Source organism: Rhineura floridana, chromosome 6 (genome assembly GCF_030035675.1).
Source record: "Rhineura floridana isolate rRhiFlo1 chromosome 6, rRhiFlo1.hap2, whole genome shotgun sequence".
NCBI lineage: Eukaryota > Metazoa > Chordata > Lepidosauria > Squamata > Rhineuridae > Rhineura > Rhineura floridana.
This window is the reverse complement of record NC_084485.1, coordinates 99,308,567-99,328,783: the sequence shown is the minus strand read 5'-3', so window position 1 is coordinate 99,328,783 and position 20,217 is coordinate 99,308,567. Positions and strand designations below refer to the sequence as shown.

At 39.6% G+C, this 20,217-nt stretch overlaps 1 protein-coding gene across 8 annotated transcripts in view; it reads right to left on the bottom strand.

Moving 5' to 3' along the window:
- Positions 1 to 20,217, bottom strand: part of NFIA (nuclear factor I A) — a 446,003-nt gene that overhangs the window by 351,927 nt on the left and 73,859 nt on the right. Inside the window, exons 3-4 of one of the 8 annotated variants that reach the window (XM_061633240.1) lie at positions 8,244 to 8,322; positions 6,356 to 6,389 (exon numbers count right to left, since the gene is read on the bottom strand). The exons of 6 other annotated variants lie outside the window; for them this stretch is intronic. In XM_061633240.1, the coding sequence (XP_061489224.1) occupies positions 6,371 to 6,389; positions 8,244 to 8,322 (98 nt within the window). In that variant the 3' untranslated portion in view covers positions 6,356 to 6,370. Of the gene's footprint in view, positions 1 to 6,355; positions 6,390 to 8,243; positions 8,323 to 20,217 lie in introns of those variants that run through there. One more of the 8 variants, XR_009763556.1, reaches the window with a different exon arrangement.

Here is a 20,217-nt window from a genome sequence, read left to right as displayed (position 1 = left end):
GGCTACAGCTATCTAAAATTCATACTACTGATACAGAGTGTATATTCCCAGTGTTATCGGTATTTCAGCAGTCAGTCATGTGGCACCCATGGGTGGATTGGTGCCCCTGACATCTTCCCCCAACATCCACAAAACCTCCAAGCCTCCTCCACCTCACTGCCCCCTTGGTCATAAGGTGGCAGGGGTACCTTTTTCTCCCTTGAGAAATATAAAGAACTGCAGGAGGAAGTTGAAAGAGTGATGCTTCAGTTTATCTGAAGGAGCACCTCCAGCATCACCAATTATGCCGCCTGACGAGATCAGCCACACAAGACCTTCTCTCGGTCCCACCGGTGAGAACAGCTAGGCTGGTGCGGACCAGAGAGAGGGCATTTTCGATTGTGGCCCCCACCCTCTGGAATTCCCTTCCTTTTGATCTTCGACATGCCCCCTCCCTGATGGGCTTCCGCAGGGCCTTGAAGACCTGGCTATTCAGGCAGGCCTACAAGATTTCTGGGGTGGATTAGTTTTTATGATGTTATTGATTGGAAAATTGGTTTTAGATTAATTATTGATTGTTGTTTTGATCTATATATTGTATTTTATTGTGTTACTGTACGTCACCTAGAGTGGCCGTTAATTCGGCCAGATAGGTGACTCACAAATAAAATTGTATTATTATTATTTTTACTATTTCATCTCTATGTGCTTTTCAAGGCTCAGATTAATTCTACTGGATTCGGGTATTACCCACATCCCTTGGAAAAGGAAAGTATGTGTGCATGTATGCTTTCTCTTTTTATCTCTGATGGGAGGCAGGGAGGGGAGAGAACTGACCGGAGAGGCTGGTACCCACAGCACTCACTCAAAAATCCAAATCTTTCATAGGCAAAGGTTGGTGACCCCTGGTCTATTTAATCCTAATGGCATCGCTCTTTAGCCAAAAGTCTAGATGATCATTCTGCAATTTGAAAGATTGTACTGAATTCCCCACCCCACTGTTCCTTGACGAGGTGCGCCTGGCACCAACACTGTTATCTTTTCGGCGCTAGGTCAAGACTTTCCTCTTCTCCTAGGCATTTTATCATGTGTTTTGAAATTGTTTTTAAATTTTTTAAATTGTGTTTTTAAATTGTTTTTTGTGTTTTAAAATTTGTATATTTGTTTTTAATGTTTTTAATTGCTGTAAACCGCCCAGAGAGCTTCGGCTATGAGGCGGTATATAAATGTAATAAATAAATAAATTTTGGGTCACACTGATGTTGGAATACAGCAAGTCTAGTTATATACAGCTTAGACTAATTAACTATAATTACCAAAAGAATCATCATACATCTATCTTTTCAGGCACTGGAGGACAAAAGAGAATGAGGAAATGTGCCAATCTTACATCCACAAATAGGCCAGCTGACATCTAGAATTTCTATCTGGACAGGATAAGAAAAGATCAGGAGGGCAAAAAGTCACAAATCTAGATTTTAGCAAGCATCAATTCACCTCTTTCCCTATCCCATTATATTTCTGATGAAGAATATATCAAGCAGTAACATATATACACCAAATCATAAGTGTACAAGCTATAAAATTAAAATTGATATAATAATGGGAAAATCTTGCCAAGATTCATATAGGATAGCCTTTCCCAACCAGCGTGCCTCCAGATGTTGTTGGACCACAACTCCCATCTTCCTGACAATTGGCAATGCTGGCTGAGGCTGATGGGAGTTGTGGTCCAACAACATCTGGAGGCACACTGGTTGGGAAAGGCTGATGTAGGAGAATTAACCATTTATTCAACGGGGGTATCATGGGTATTAAAATTAAACATAAACACTACTGCACCAAGTTAATGTGGAAAGGACCGAAGGTCAGTAACAGAGAAAGTCCCTTGCATATACACATAAAGACCCTAATTTATTATTTGGCATAGTTGGCAACAGGGACAGCCCTAGACTACTTGTCAGTAAATGGCGTCCTTGGTGAACCATGCAATCAAAGCCCCAAACTCCAAGGACAGATCTAGGCTGAGGTTTATGGTAAAGTGGAAAACATTCTGCCCCTATATTTCGTTGCATTTTTAAAAGGGTATTTATTTAAACAGAGGCATAATTATTCGGGTTGTGCGTCCATCCATCTATCCAACCAATGTTTCTGAGATCAGATAAAATAGAGACACAAAATTTGCAGAATAGATTTGTACACAAAACCTCGAATGTAGAGTAGAACCTTTCGAGCCCCCACTCCTCCCCCACCCACTTTACTTGTTAGCAGAGGGAGGTACGGTTTTACTACTTGTACACCACCCAACATAGCAACACAGTTAGGATCCCTCTTTATATTCCCTCAGCTCTATTGCTATAATGGCTCAGGTAAACATGTAAGTCTCAACTCCCTTTGCCTTTTTAAAGGTCACAGCTATGTTAAACCCCTGTAACCTACCCCTTCAGGTATATGTAGTTGAATTTTATTTATTTATTTATTACAATTATATCCCACCTTTTCTCCAAGGAGCTCAAGGTGGTGTACATGGGTTGTCTCCTCCCCATTTTATCCTCATACCCCTGTGAGGTAGGTTAGGCTGAGAGACAGTGAGGTCACCCATTGAGCTTCATGACTGAATATATGCCTTTAAAACAGTAAAGCAGTAATTAAGTTAAGAACTATGTATGGGGTCTCCACCTTGTGCCCATGGGCACATTTGAAATTTTGAGAAAGTGCCATGGACACTGCCACAAAAGGGCTGACATAGGAAGAGCAGGGCCAGTCACAAAATGGCTGCTAGGGGATGTGAACAATCCCAATATTTACTACTGCAAACAAAATGTTCATTTCACAGAAAGCCTAAAGACAACCAAGTTGCCCAAGAAATTTAGTAAAAGGCTGAGGTGGAGCACATGAGCCCCAAAACATAAAGCCACTCCTTTGAACTCACCATCTTCAGCTTCAACACAACATGAATTTCACAGAAGGGAAATCATTTCCCCCACATCACCTCTAAATAAATGTACCACCCATGCCCACCTGCACACCCTTTCTGTCCCACACAGGCCCTGGGTCCTCCATTTTTTCTTCCTCCCCCAGCCCCTGGCCTAGATCCTCTTCCCCCACAGTAACTACCTTTCCTTCTTCCACTGAGACACAGGTACAGCTGCTCGCTTACTATCTCCATTCTTCTCTCCTTGGAATCCTGCTGAGTATCCAGTTAGAACTATTCTTTCTGCTCTCTGTTGGTCCTGTCCAATTAGAACTGTTCTCTCAATTCTAATTAGTGTTCTCTTTGGAAAAGAAAGGGAACAGTTTTAACTAGCCTCTCTTTTCTCTGCTGGTAATCTCCATTTCTGATTCTGTGGCCAATTACAATAGTAGAGGGCCTAAGAAAACTGTCAGTGAGAGTTGAGAAAAGCTGGTGGCCATTATAATTTATAAATGTGCAATGCAGGGAGCAGAGAGACACTGCAGAGCACTCTGATAGGTCTCTGTGAGCACACTGGTGCCTTTAGGCTCTGCTTTGAGGACCCTGGGCCTGTAGTGTGAGGTCAGTATGGTGTAGTGGTTAGAGTGATGGACTGGGAAAATCCAGGTTCTAGCCCCTGCTCAGCCATGAAGTTAACTGGGTAACTTTGGGCCAGTCTATGACTCAGCCTAACCTAATTCACAGGTTGTTGTGAAGATAAAATGGAAAAGGAGAATCATGTAAGCTGCCTTGGGTTCCTTGGAGGAAAAAAAGGTGAATTATTAATACATTAATCTTAAAAAGTCTGACTATGGTTGGACTGGGTTGTTACTATTAGCCCTGCCTGTGGCTGCATCCATCACGCTCATGCTGTCATGACAAAAAGACACTGCCACCAGTAGAGTTTGTTTTGTGATATTTTTTTCCCATTAAGGTTACGGTGTTCAACTTCGTTGGATTCTGAAAGAAAAGAGTTGGCAACAATGCAGCAATGCCAACATCCATGGGGCCTCCTCCTTGTGTGAGGCCTAGACATGTGAAGGCCCGGAAAAAAACTAGAAAAAATCAGAAAAAAAACATTTTTTCCGAAGCCTTTTTTGTTTTTTTCCTGAAAAAAATGAAGAAAAAATGGCTTATGGAATGTTTTACTTTAGCATGATGAATAAAATGTTTCATTGAATCTTGGTTCCCCCCCCCCTTTTTTTTCCCCCTCAGTTCTTTTTATGGGAATGGATGCTTTATGTTCAAACTGACACTGTGGAGGACTAGCAGAGACATAAATAATTTTCTTTGTTATTATTGTTGATGGTTTCTCCTGTGTTTTTTTTAATTGTTTTTTGCCTGCTCCTCATGAACTGGCAAAACAAAAGAGGTTCCTTGCAGTTCAGGATATTGTAGATCCATATGTTACAAAAAAAGTGAAACTTTTAAAAAGTAAATTCAATTTGTACAATTGTTTGAATAAAATGTACTTTTAATATACCAAATATGCCAAACCAACTTGTACATAATTACATTTGATGTTCCTGAAGGAACAAAATGAAATTCAATCTGCAAAAAGAGCTAATATTGCATTTTTCCAAAAATTTCTGTTTTTTCCCATGGCTTCAAAATTTCCAGAAATTTTACATCTCTAGTGAGGCCTCCCCATATGTGAGGCCCAGGGCAATTGCCCTCTATGCTCCCCCTCTTTAAAAAGTCCTGGTTAACACCATTACTTTTCTTTTATGGAGCATCTTATTTATTATAACTATAATTCATATTCCCTTGGTACACGCATGGGAATTGAAATAATGACAGATTCAACTAACTGTCCTGATAGCAGGAGCCATTGCACGGATTTCCGCTAGTGGATCATGGCTTTGCCCTGTCTCCTCCTCTTATGCCTCCCCCAAATTGGTCCCACAACACATGGGTGGAGGAGAAGGGAGAAATGTTTGCACTGACAGCAATCTCATTAGTGCAAAAGAGAAGTGAAATAATATCTTCATTTTTTTTGTATTTTCCCCTCAAATTTGGCGGCCCCCCTTAACTTGGCACCCTAGGTGATTGCCTAGTTCACCTATATGGACGCGCCCCCCCGGTTTGATAAATAATCTCAGCTAGCTCTGAAGCTTCTTTCCTGTTGCCAGTCAAAGCAGACAATAATGAGCTTGATGAACCATTGGTCTGATTTAACACGGCAATTCTTTATAATACATTCTTATAACATGTGGAAATTCATGTACAGTAGGGCCCCACTCATACAGCAGGTTACATTCCAGACCCCCCTGCTGTAAAGCAAAAACCACTGTAAAGAGGAATGCATTGGAGATAATGGTGTGTGTCGCATGAAAATGACGCAGAAATGGCGCATGACGAGCACAAACCGCCGTAAAAGCGGAACAAGCTACATAGGAGTGTGGCCTTTCTGCAATTGACAACCGCTGTATTAGCGGAACGCTATAAAGCGAAGCGCTGTAAAGCGGGGCCCTACTGTACCTTATATTTTGCCAACAAGGATTTTATTTCATATTGCAAACTTTGTGTTTTACATAAAGCATTGTTACCCTGTCTTAGCCACTGAAATGGAACAAATACAGAGAAGTAAATTACTACCTATGAATGAAAAAAAATGGCATCTAAAGTCTGTCTACAATAGTAGTCAAGGCAATTGCATCTTGAGAGCCACTGAGATGGTTTACATTTTCAGTGTTGATTATAACGTATGCAATGCAGATTCACCAACAGACAGTATCAGCAAGAAAGCAATGAGTAATGTCAAGATTTTTATTATTGTTGCTTCAGCAAATTGCCTATGGATCCTCAGAGGATCAATTCATCATTTCAGATTGTCAACACCCAACAACATGCTAAAAGTTTTCTCTGTCCTCCTTTTAGACACAAATGATTTCAGGGGCAAACAGCCAAGGGAAGTGGAAGATAAAGGAGAAAGGCTTCAGCTGTGTGGGGGATAAACCTCAGAGTTTGGTAGATGCAATCAAATGCAGCTGCTTCTATGGCAGCATATGGTTAAGTAAATCATGCCTGAGGGCAGCCTGGATGGTAAGCAGCCAAACCTCTTTAGAATGGGCACACAGATTATTAAATCATCTCATTGCCAGGCAGACCACATGAAGAAGCACACTGGGCTTCATGAGACCCAGTGCGGTGGCCTCATGTAAACTAAGCCATGCTTAGACAGTACCGCAAATTAAGACAAATTGTGTGGCTGGACCGGGCTAGAGCAGTGCCAGTGGCCTTATCTGGAAGCTCTACTGGAGAATGGAGAGAGAGAGAGAGCTTTCCATGATCAATATGCCAACAGCTGTTCCCAGGGAACACACTCTTTTACAGGATAACAGAAAACCTATTGATAACCTATTGTTACTACAGTTTATCAAGATATTGTTAATTCTGTAGACACTCTGGAGCACTGTACTTGAAGTTCAGTTTCCATCACTGACTGGCAATACACCTGAAATTAAAGAAAGCTATTTAAATTTGTATAATTAAAATTATGCCATAATCACATATAGGATGTTCATTTTGGAAATTTGTTGGTATGCCACCAAATATGCCACATATACAAAATAACACTATCGTTAATTCAACAGTCTAGATGAAACATAGGGCCAATTTAAAAAAGGTTTTCCTTTTAATCCTCAATTATTAACTAAGTAAAGCTTTTTGAGCAGTTTAGAGCTTTATGTAATTAAACCCTTTTACTAAGAACTTAAGAAGAGCATTGCTGGATCAAACCAATCTATATAGCTGGCCCACAGTCGTCAACCAGATGTCTCTGGGAATAGCCTTTTCCTGTTGTCCCCTAGCACTACTCTGACTCTAGAGGTTCCATATAGCCATCATGGTTTTTAGCCATAGACCTAATATCCTGTGAATTTGTACAATATCTCTTTTAAAGGCAGCTGAACTATCACCACATGTTGTTGCAGCAAATTCCATTAATAATAATAATTATTATTTATATATTTATTGAATTTATATCCCACCCTTCCTCTCGAAGAACCCCTGGTTGGCAAACCCATCATAATCAACAACAGCAAAAAGGCATTCTAAAAACAGTTACTGTTAAAAACATTCTTTTATCCAACAATCTGCAGGTTACCAGGTTCAGTCTACTTCAGACATCAAATGTTTCAAATTCCTCCTAAAAGTCAATAATGATAGAGACAGATGCCATTCCACAAATGGGGTGCCACCACTGAAAAGACCCTGTCACAGGTCAATGCCAACTGGGCAGCCCCCCTGGTGGCGCTACCACCAAGAAGGCCTCACCTGCTGATTGGAGGGTCTGAAATAGGTGATACTGGGGAAGCTGCTCTTTTATGTACTTGGGTGCCAAGACATTTAGGGCTTTATATGCTAGTACAAACACCCTGAATTGGGCCAGGACAGGTGACACATGGTCCCATCAGGCTGTCTGGACAACTCAGGCCAGGCTATCCTGGTCCAGCAATGGATGTAGCTGGTGAATCAGCCTAAGCTCAGCATAAGTACTCCTAGCCACAGAAGCCATTTGAAACTCTAGTATCAAGCTGAAATCCAGGACTACTCCCAGACTACAAATCTGTTCCTTCAAGGGGAGTGCAGCCCCTCCTAGAACAGGTCATATGAATAAGTCCTTTTATTTTACCCTTAAAACAGAAAAAGCTGTAAAATTCAAACATAGGAAATTCTGATCACTGCAAATATTCACAATAAAACAATGGTGTTACTCTTCATAATTTTTCTGAATTATGTTAATAAGTGTAACAAATAAAAACAAGAAAGTAGGAAGTAGCTACAAGGTCACAATAAGTGTGAATACACAAGAGTATGCATTTTTATGCTTGAATGTATAAATGTGGGATCTTGATACTTAATCTGGGAATCTTAAGATCTGCATGCTCCTGATCATTTTTCCCTACAAGCAGGTATACGATCATATTTTACCATGCAGAATGTGCCTGAAGAGCCACTTTCAAGAATAAATCCTTGTTTGGTGTTGCCATTTTTCTTCATACTTTATTTATACATGAGTCTGATCCCTTGATTCAAAAAGTAATTAGGGCCAAAATGTTCTAGCAGTTTGGCACAGAAACTTTTGTTCCCAAGGTATTTGCAATCAGCAGTCTTGATCCTGCAAGCATTGACACACATGCACAACTTCAGTTATGTGAGAAGTCCCTCAGGCTTCACTGGAAAACATACTCAGCTAAGATTTAAAAGCAACAGGCAAGCAGGCACTTGGGGAAGAGAAGTATTGCAATATTTCTTCTGCACTTGGTGACCTACAATCAAGTAGTTATTTGTTCTCCATGCCCTTTACCTTTGGCATGCCATCTCTTTGATCTTCCTTTGTTTTCCACTCCTTGCATTTCCAGTTACATGTGTAGTTATTAGTTGCCCTGAAAATTTAAGGCAACTCTCATTATTTTAGCCTTTTAAAAGTAAAATCAGGGTTTGCAATTTATAAGTACAGTGCAGATTGTGAGGGCAATGGCTTGTAGTTTAGCATGTTTACATACACACTGTGTCAGCAGAAACAATTCCTTACCACAGAAAGATGGTTGCATGTGCAAGAAATAAATAGCCTTTGACATGCCGGTTAATTACATCAGTTAGCTACTATCACACATGCATGAATGCTGTGCTAATGAAAACACTTCACAGTGCAAAATGGAATAGATCAAGATGTCTGCAAGTAGTTAGAACTGTACAGATTCTAATTTAAAGCAATTGGACTCAGTTAAACACATGCACTGAATCCAACCGAAAAAAGAGGAATATATCGGGTAGTAGGTATGCCAGTGGGTGTTATTTTCAACAAAACCAAGTAAATGGGGATTCCAAATATGAGGTCGGTATTTTTTGCCACTCTGGGCTCTTACTAGGAGGAAGGGAGGGATATAAATGTAATTGATTTATTGATTGATTGATTGATTGATTGATTGATTGACTGATTGACTGATTGACTGATTTGATGATGATGATAATTATAATAAAATTTTTAACCAGATGTGTGTGAGCTAGGAACTGCCAACTACTCTCCATTAATTTGTGGCAAGTGATCTAGCTAAGGTACTGAGTAAAAAGGCTTGTTCTCTCCTTTGCCCAGCAAATGAAGCTCAGCTAACTGGACACTCATTGGCTATGTGAAAATGTGTGGCATTACTACTGCCACTTGAGAACACAAAGATAGAGGACCTGTATTAGTTCCTGAAATTGCATATAAATAAATGATCTAAAGTGATATTGGAACAACTGTGATAGAAGTACACTACATTCAAAGAAGTCTAGACATTTGCGATTTCATTGGGTACAAGGACCACGCCATTCCAGTGCTTAAGTACATAGCTAACTTCACCTTGATGCATGCATTCTGTTGAAATCAATAGGGCTGAAAGCAATTGTCTAAAGCAGATGCATGCAAAAGAGGTTTGCTGCTAAAAATCTGAAGCAGTCATCCCCAGGGAAGTTGCTTGGGGACACAGGAGCAGAGGCAGAAAATGTCACTTAAGGTGGTCACTGGGGACTCCTAAGAATTAAAAGTCATTCCAACAACCCCATCAGCCTCTATAGTGATATATGGACAGATGTGAATATACCTATGAAAAGCAATATTTTAATTATACAAAATAATAATAATATGGTTTCCATGTTCATCACAATTAAAAAATATAATTTTAAAGGAAGGTATATTTTCAGTGCCAGAGTTGAAAATGAATAACTAGCTTCAAACGTTGCTACAATCAGCATCAGCAGATTAAACTGAAGTGAATACTGGCTCAATTCAGGCATTACAAAAACCATGCACATATCCATGCAGTTTCCTTCTCTCTTCCATGATTTCAGTTTGCCACGACATTCAGACTAGTCAAACTACGATTAACCTAACTGACATTGCTTAAAATGATGATGTGGAGCAGCATTCTCCAACTGGCGCCCTGCGGATGTTTTGGAATACAACTCCCATCAGCCCCAGCCAGCACGTTTGCTGATGGTGATGGGAACTATAGTCCAAAACATCTGGAGAACACCAGACTTGGCAAAGTCTGATGCAGGGAAAATCCCTGGTTTGTTTGTTTATATCTCATCTTTAAAATAAACATTCTTCCAAGATAATTCACAACAGATTCATTAAATAATAAAATTTTAAAAATAATTCAACATAAAATTATTAAAATACAAAACCAGCATAAAATCAGTTCACAAAGCCATTGCAGGTTATATATATAATCATAATCTAAAAACTGACAGAGAGGTGACTTAGGCTCCAGGTGAATACAATTCCACAACTGGGAGGTTACTATTTAAAAGGCCCTGTCCCTGGTGCTCACCCACCCGATCTTCACTACCAACAGGTCAAAGAACAATCTTAATGCCTGGGCAGGTTCATATGGATGCATGCAATCCTTCAAATAACACTACCCAGAAGGAAAGTCAAAGCAAACAACAGTTATCACAAACAATGCAAGGAAGAAGAAAGCTGTCTATGAGAAGGAAGGGCATCTCTAAACCATGGTTCTATGATTCTAGTTCTCATTCCTTGCTTCAGTTTATGGATTTTTTAAAAGACTACTTTGTATACATGGTGTTGTATCTCCTTAACTCCCTAAAATGCCCACAGTTTACACAAGTCAATGGCCTTTCCTTACTAATACTGCAGTGTTGTATGCAGTTATGCACACTGAAATCAGTGATACTGAAGTTGATGTAGCTGGATGGATTGATGTTTCAATGGCTGAAACCACAAGAAGTTTCAGAGCTTTGAACCACTAACTTTACCATGAATGACCACAAAGTCCACAAAAGTGGGAACAAACTTTCAATAATATTTTTGAACTTTAGTTTCTACTGGCTTTGCACACACATGTACCCCCCCACAGTGTGGTTTAGAACACAGCTGCAAGTTTCATTGTATAATCTTAAATACAATTCTGCTCTTTATTATCTGTTGTCATTACCCCTTCTATGAGACAAAGAAACTTCCACTGCTGTTGACAAAGAAGGGGGGGGACATCTTCAGTATCCTTTCCATTGCCAGGCAATAATGTTACACACAGAAAAACCACAACACTAATGTACTGACAGTTAAAACTGTTTTTATCACTTTTATGTTTCATAAGGTTCTCATGCACTAATCCTGCTAAGTCATATTTGAACCAATAAAAAACCTGAATTGCTAATGTAGTGACTAACTTTACAATGGCACATGATCTTGATTTGTAATTACTTCCAGAGCAAAATAGCAAATTCCCAAGAAATTCAAAGCTTTTTATATCTCCTTGAATTAAAAAACAACTCTAGATTACCAGTTTGTTTTTTATTTCATTTTTTGCTTGCTTGCCTGCATTATTCCCCTTGGGGATAGAGCCCTTGTTTAAGATAAAGTAATGGGAGGCATTTATTGAAAGGGAAAAACAATGTTCTCTTCCTGCTTTCCCCAAGTCCTGTTCAGCTCAGCCATCTTAATAGTTCAAAAGGTAAGAAGGAATAAAAACTTTGTGTTCAAAAATTAAAAGTTTGTAATTAAAATTTGCATTTCTGATTTTGCTGTTAGTAGGAAGACCTCTTGTTAAGTAAATTACATCATTTCTGACCCTGACAGCACAGAAGCATAATGAAAGACTGTGAGCAAGGCTATGTTTGGTTTTGGTGCCCTAAGAACAATCATCACAGAAAACCACGCATGTTGACAAATTAAGAGCCACTGTCGTGCTTTGAAGGCAAAGTCCTGCTTCGTGTGGATAGAAGCTCCAAAAATCCCGTTCCGTGCCCGGTACTTGCCAGGCAAAGGGGCGAGTTTGCGGCCGCAGCCGAAGCCCAGGCCGCCATCAGGGGTGTATGTGTGTGCACGCGGCGCGCCATCATGACACACAGAAAGGAGGCGGGGCGGCTGAAGGCCATTTAAGGCCACTCCACCAGCCTCCTCATTCTACTCAAGAGAGCATAAAGCTCGTTCTCCTTCAACAGCCAGATTCCCTTCTCTGAAACCACAAGAGAGAAGCCACAAGTTGCAAGTAGCAGAAGCTACATCCCATTTCCAAAAATCTATGATCGGATAAGTAATCAACGTTCCATCTCAGATAAATGTGCATTTTCCTGACATGTGTTAACTTATGCAGTTGTCATAAGCTGGGCTTCAAGTGAAACTCATTTGTTTGACAAAGCCCCAAACATAATGTGCTCCACAACTAATATTCACTGGTCAAACCAAGATTTTCAAAGTTTGTTCAACAAGTATCAGCACCACACCTTGGACTGTTCAGACAAAGTACTTCCACTGGTTTTCAATGCATGCTCATCACAAGTGTCAACACATGTTCATAAATAAATAACATAGCTATAGTCTACTCTAGTTGTTCACAACGTGCCATTTGGGATTCAATCACGTGGATGAATTAACAGGTGGCCCTAGACACTACCCCTATAAGTGGTAATTTCTATTACTTTGATGGGTGAAGTATGTGCTGACACACCAATCACTTCAGGAAGCCGTGGTGGACGTTACTTCTTCCATTTGGATGCATTGCCAGGAATAATCCAGCTGCTCCACACTGAAGAGTTCACTCACATACAAATTAGACATATGGCTACATGTTGCATTTATCATATCAGAAGCAGCCATATGTAAGCTAGGCTGTGGCTATTGATATATGCTGAAGCTTCCACAGAGACATATAGAGAAAGCTGGAAGGGACTGCAGAAAAACAAAGCAGTTGTGGGCAACCTTTCTGTATCCATTGTTTATCCATGCTCTACTTGTCATATCTCCTAATTATATCTAGAAGCTGTGAGAAGGAGTAGCAGAGCAAGTAGTCACTAAAGGAACGATAAGGACAGATAAATAACTGGTAGAAAAAGGTGTCCAGGGGCTCCTCTTTCCCTGTCTGCCTAAGATTGTCCAGCTTGATCTACATGTTCCTAGGGTTCAAAATTCTCAGTAGTCAAAGCCTTGTTTGTAAGTGGTTTGGCTTCCACATAGATATTTGGGAGCACTGTGCTTCAGTGGTTCTACTCATACCTCCAGGGCTGTTTCCAAAATGTAGCTATGGAAGGCTGGCTTTTGGCACCATAGGGGCTATCCTGTAGTGTTCTGCAGGGTTCCACCTTGTCCCCTATGCTATTTAACATCTATATGAAGCCGCTGGGAGCTGCCATCAGGATGGAGTGAGGTGTCATCAATATGCAGATGACACCCAAGTATACTACTTTCCTTTCCATCTGAATCAGGAGAGGCAGTTGAGGTGCTGGACCAGTGCTTGGAGGCAGCGATGGGCTGGATTTTCTTTAAAAAGAAGTGTTTAAGGTGCTTGGTTTTTGCGATGTTTTTAGTGTTTTGTCTTTTGCTGCCTTGGCATCCTTCTGGGAGGAAGGGAATAATAATAATAATAATAATAATAATAATAATAATAATAATAATAATAATAATAATAATAATAATAATAATAATGTTGTTATAGGCTGAATCCTGAAAAGATAGAGCCTTGGTGGGGTTGCACTCCCCTGGAGGGAGCAGGTCCACAGCTTGGGGATACTTCTGGATCCAACACTCAGGTGGCCTTAATGGTTAGAAGTGCCCTTTTCCAGGTCCGGCTGGTTCAGCCCCGTTTGGGCAGAGATGACTTGGCCACAGTACTCCATGTTCAATGTGCTCTACATGGGGCTGCTCTTGAAGACTCAACTGGTCCAAAATGCAGCAGCCAGATTATTGGCTGGGATTGCTTTTAAATCTCATATAACTCCTGTTTTAAAACAACTTGATTGGTCGCCAGTTCATTTCTGAGCACAATTCAAGGTACTCATGTTAGCGTTTAAAGCCCTAAACAACTTAGGTCCCAAATATCTGAAAGGCTGCTTCCTTCCCAACAGACCCTTTCGGGGACCCTTTTTGTTGAGATCAGCAAGTAGCTCCACTACCTTCAAAAGTTTGGCATGTGGCCCAAGAGAGGGCATTTTTTGTGGCAGCCACTAAGTTGTGAGACTCCCCCCCCAACAAAGTGCGTCTGGCAACCTCACTGTACAGCTTTAAGTGAATGCTGAAGACAAACCTCTTTACCCTGGTCTTTGACACCTGAGATGTATATTTTTAGGACCCACACTATTTTGTGATTCTGGTTGCTCTTGTTTTTAACATTATATTTTAAGGTGGTTGTAACCCGCTTTGGGGCCTCTGGGTGAAGGCAGGCAATAAATGCTCATGCTCAATCATCATCATCATCATCATCATCTTTTGTTGTATGTGGAACAGCCAGAAGTGAAGGGGTACTCATGTGTTAAAAACTCTTGAAAATATGTCTCCCTCGTTTTCATCCAATAGCTGCATCAAACCTGTGAACTAGAATCTCATTCCTGTGCTTGCAAAATCAAAAGTGGTCAGATGGGGTACTGCTCAAATCATATTCTGATCTATTGGATTTCAGCCTGCCACACCGCTGTTAAAGGTACACATACTCTGACAAGAAAAAAATGTTGCAATGCTACTCTAGGCATATGGAATCTGGTACACACACACACACACACACACACACACACCCCTCTTCTTGAAATCAGTAAAAGCCACAGAGCAAATACAGCCCTGTAGTGAAATACAGTTAATTATAATTTGCTGATGAACTGCTTATCAGGAGTATTCATTACAACCTGAAATCAACTTTTACTCTGTCACTGTTTGTATCTCTGGCTAGGCAGCAAGATGCTCCCAACATGAACAAATCATTTGTTTACTTTAAACTGCTCTGGAGTTTATGAGCAGGCAGCCAAGACCACACTACTCTAGCCCTACAGGAAAGAACTTTGGAGTCCCTGAATTATCTGTTCGTTTGAACTGCAACACATCCAAAGGCAGTGCAATAAAAAACAATAGTTATGTCCCGTCAGCAGCCTCCTGGGGAAAAAAAATTAGAAAAAATATAAACCACAGATTATGTCTGTTAGCTGTTTAGTTGATAAGCCTACTAACAGACACAATGGTAATGAACATGAGGGACATCTTCCAAATGAGAGACAGCATGACCGCATTTTGTCTGCATTTCCTAGTGCATTGCCAAACCAGTGGTAACATTTACTCTGAGGGCCTTTCTTTCATTGCTTCCACTCTCCATTTGCTTGTCCAAAGCAGTCAGTATTTCACTAAACCTGCATGAGTCAGCAGCATTAACAGAAGGCCAGGACTGAACAGAGAATAAAACACAATAATTACAATTTTCCTTTACAACATATTTCAGGGCAATCTCTTGTGGGTGTATGCACACCTCAGACAAAGTGGAGGGAGGTCACACTATTTTTTTATTCTCTGTAAGAATACCACTTGATTACTATCCCAATCAATATTGAGATTCATGTTAGCTTTTTATGTCTGGCTCCTGCGTTAATTTTCTTCTCAATGAAGAATTTAGGGGTTTTCCCCCTCCACAGACTCCTTATTAACCCTAACATTGAATACACTCGCAGGGCATTTACAGTACTGGGTTGCGTATAATTTGTCTAATTAAATGTAAAATTGAGATGTTTCATGATGCACAGTTTCTCTTTTTCACACACACACACCCCTTGTGCTTCATGCTATGTGCTTTAATGAGGACCTAAAACACCAACTTAACTTGGCTTCAGTTTCAGCTCAGATAAGCTTTGCTCGTTAAGATAGCTTTTAACTTGTCAAGAAAAAATAGCTTTATTAAGGTCATGGAACTCTGAGGGTTTAAGGCTAATCAGGAAAGAAAAGAATGGCAAGTCAAGTAGTAGTCCAGCATGTTTAAATTAACTCAGTAACAACTATCTGGCAAAAGGGAACAGAAACAAAATTCCAAATGGTATGGGATAAATTTTTGCTTGTTGAAATGTTTCACTTTGGCTTACATAACTTTTTTTTAAATAAAAGATCAAACCAGTCTCTCCCTGACTGGTTGCTTTTTTAGAACTTACAGAGTGTATTATTATTAGAACTTACAGAGAGTACAGTACTCTGTTCCTTCAGACCAAGCTAATCAATGCACAGGAAACCCATCAATATGTCTGGTATCTGGAAATATGCAAGTGGTAATCAGTTTCACAGCATGCACATATCATTGACTTGTCTGAAGGGGTTTTAAAATCAAAATAAGGATTACTTTGAATATCACATTCCTGTCTGATTTAATGTCAAGCAGGTGGTATTCACACCATTTTACTGTGCCCTTTGGACTTTTTTCCCCATACGGTTTTGGAAAGGTGATTGAGGATTAACAAAAACTGAAGTAACATTAGAAAATGAAAGGCCTCATTCAAGAACAAGACATTCAGCTATCTTTAATTATTATCTACTGTTTTACTTGTGAGCGCAAGTTGCATACAAGAGATATCTAGGCAAAGAAGTTACACAAATGAAAAATCCTAGTGTTGTATTTCCATTTCATTTTAACATATTATTTAGATATACGCAAAACATCAGTTGTGGAGTTTGCAGTTATCTGGAATGTATAGCTACTAACCTAATATAAAGACAGTATAACTATATCAAAGGTGTGCATTTTTTATCATCCATTTGATAAAGGAAAACAAAATCAGATGAAAGCCAAGAGTAGTATATACAACAAGTCTGTCATTTATAGTCTAATCCTGCACAGGAAATCATTTGAGCCCATCCTTAATTTCCAGAAATTGAGGATAACAAGGGTACTTAATTACATTTGGAAATTTTTGTCCAATCTAAGCATATTTATTAAGCCAATTGATTTCAGTGAGAAAATAATCTAGTAGGATTGCAATCATAGTCTCATATTCAAGGATTCAAAACTTAGGGACCTGCTTCGGGACCTATGCAGCAACCTGCCATCCATTTTTTAGGCACCCATATCTATTGGCTGCCTAGATTTTTGCACCCTTGCTCATTCTAGATAGACACTCCAGCTTACCAAGCTATAGGCCACATTCACACAACATGGTAAGCCCAAACTGCAGTTTCCTGGGACCACATGAACATAAGGCTCCTGGACAGGCGCTCATAGCCATCTTGCTCCTCCTCAGTATTTTTTATTCGTGTGCTGTGTTCAGCCAGGCCAAGATTTGGCTTAGGGTGTTATCTGAATCAGGGCTCATCATTAACCACAAGCTGTAGCCAAGAGTAAATTTTGATGCGTTCACAAACAGAATGTCTATGTATTAACGTATGAAAGAAATGGCTAATTAGATTACTTCCTTATATTAGAGGCCTATTTATTTATTTAATATAGGCTGCTTTACCACCTGAAGGCCTTTAAAGTGGCTTAAAAGAATACAATGGATAATAGCTAATAGATCAACAAAACAACATAATTAAAGAACTAACAAATGATGCACCAAAAATCTCAGCAAATCCAGTTCCACAATAAAAACCAAAGGTAAATAGCCAGAGGCACAAAGTCATTCAAGACAAAAGTCTAGAAAAATAATAAAACAATCTTTAGGACTCTAGGGAAAGGGAGAGCCATAATTTGGACGTTACCAAAGAAATTGTTGTAGCTTAATGTCAATAACTGATGAGCTAGAATCAGCTCACAGCTGACTCTGGCTAAAATTCCATCAGCTTGTATGTTACCTTAAAATACACCCACTACAGGAGAAAACAAAACAGGCTTTATAAACAAGGAAAAAGAAGAGAAAACAGTGAATGTTAAACATCCAGCTTTTACAAACAGAATATTAATATGCCTGTGTAAACGGTCACAGTTACTTTTTCCTTTACTTTTCTCTTTCTTGTTGAAAACAAAACTTTAGGGGAAAAAAACCAGTCCAATGGGAAGGCTGCTCAAATGTTGAACAAGTATTTATTTTATTTAACTCTTAGATTTTTACCTTGCTTTTCCATCATTAATACTACAAAGGAGCTAAGAAAATTCAATATAAACTTCAACCACAACTATAAAACACAGCAATCAGCCAATAAAACAATGTAAAACAAGAAATTACACTTAACATGCTCAATGTATAACTTTCAATTCTCAGATCTATGCTGGAATTACATTAGAGTCTCTGTGAAGATATGAACATCTTCCTCCTTGCATCCAGCGCAAGAAGTACTCTACTGAATCTCAAAGACTGAATCCTTTCCATGAGTATTATTAGGCCATGGAAAGAAAATGAGTACAGCTGTATACTGTAACAATCCAGCACCCTTGTTTATATATAAAATCTTAATGAAGGGCTGGATGCACTATTTAATCATAGATGGTCATCCAAATTTTTTACAGATCAAAAAAAGTTAATAGGGGGGAAAATTGGTCTCTTATGGTTTTGAGGGTTTTTTTTTCTTTTGCACATTTTTGACAGCTAAAACTGAATCCGGTTGCAATTCTTCATGGAAGTATGCATATGCATGTCATAAACTCAGTCTAAGTCAAATACCCAAGCCACCAGTGTTTTTAAATAAGAAAACTGGTAAGAACATTCACATGTGTTTATGAATAGAAAATAGGCTTCAAAAATAAAAGAATGCATTATGCATTATGGGTAAGGCTTTTTAAGGTTAACTTTCTAAAAAAATAGTCCCGGAATTTAAGCATACACAAGGATATCCTGCTAGGGACTAGGCTTTAAAAGAGAGAGAGAGAGAGAGAGAGAGAGAGAGAGAGAGAGAGAGAGAGAGTGTGTGTGTGTGTGTGTGTGTGTGTGTGTGTGTAAATGCACAGCCTAAACAAAAAAAGAAAAAAATTAAATTGCTCCCTTGTTTTAGCTGTGTCCAGTGAAATATAGGAAATCATCAACAGTAGTTAAAAGTTCTTGCCAAGAGAGAACTGAGACAAAAGCCCCTCTATTGTGTAGGGAGCCCTCACATGTTATTTGCTATATTCTACAGGCCCTATAATCTTTTTATAGAGCTCATTAGCTTTTTCCACCCTTAGTGATCTAATTTTTCTTATCTCTTCTGGACAACCACTGGTAGAGAAGTAAAAAATATGTGTAATTAGGTAACCATATTTTACTTTAAAACGTTATGTTATTTCATTTGAACCAATCTAGTCAACCAGTCTAGTCATTCAGTCCTCTTTAGACTCTCAGTTCTCCCATGCAATTAAGAGTGAAGAAGCACTTATTAACCCCATTCCCTCCATTGTGTCGTTATGCCCAGCCCTGCTGCCCTCTATATGTTGGAAGGTGAATATGTACAGTGGGATGCCCGCGGTACTATTGGAGGCTGTCCATGTCATTTGGAACCCTGACTGTGCAGTGTTCTAAAATGTGCAGGGAGCCTTCGCAGATTCCTGGCTGCAGACAATCACTCTCCAATTTATGAATGGTGGCAGAAATCAGCATGGGGACACATCAGAGAGCACTGGGCTAGTCAGCACATTCCCCAGTCTACCTCACCTAATTCTATTATTTGTTTTTATTTTAGTTGTTAAACTTACAAATAATTAATGGTAAGAGTTTTATAGCACATGAACATAGTTGTGATAGCAGTATGTATGTATGTATGTATGTATATATGTATGTATGTATGTATGTATGTATGTATGTATTTGATTTATATCTCCACCTTCCTCCCAGTAGGAGCCCAGGGTGTCAAACAAAAGCACTAAACACACTCTAAAACATCGTAACAGACTTTAAAATATATTACAACAAAACATCCTTAAAAACATATTAAAATAAAACATCTTTAAAAACATTTTAAAAAAAAGTTTTAAAAATATAGTAAAAAGAAATTCCAGTACAGATGCAGAACGGGATAAAGTTTCTACTTACAGGGCTTGTTGAAAGTGGAAGGTCGTCAGTAGGCACCAAAAAGATAACAAAGATGGTGCCTGTCTAATATTTAAGGGGAAGGAATTCCAAAGGGTAGGTGCCACTACGCTAAAGGTCTGCTTCCTATTTTGTGCACAACAGACCTCATGATAAGATGGTATCTGCAGGAGGCCCTCACCTGCACAGCTTAGTGATCGACTGGGTATATAAGAGGTAAGACAGTCTTTCATGTATCCTTGTCCCAAGCTGTATAGGGCTTTGCACACCAAAACCAGAAACTTGAACATAGCCCAGTAGCTAATAGGTAGCCTGTGCAATTCTTTCAGCAGCGGGGTGACATGATGGTGATACCCTGTGCCAGTGAACAGCCATGCCATTGCATTTAGCATCAGCTGCAGCTTCCAGACCAACCTCAAGGGCAGCCCCACATAGAGCTCATTACAGTAATACAGACTGGAAGTTATCAGTGCATGGACAACAGTGGTCAGGCTATCCTGATCCAGAAATGGCTGCAGCTTTCTTACCAGTCAAAGCTGGTAAAAGGAACTCATAGCCACTGAGATCACCTGGGCCTCTAACGACAAAGATAGATCCAGGAG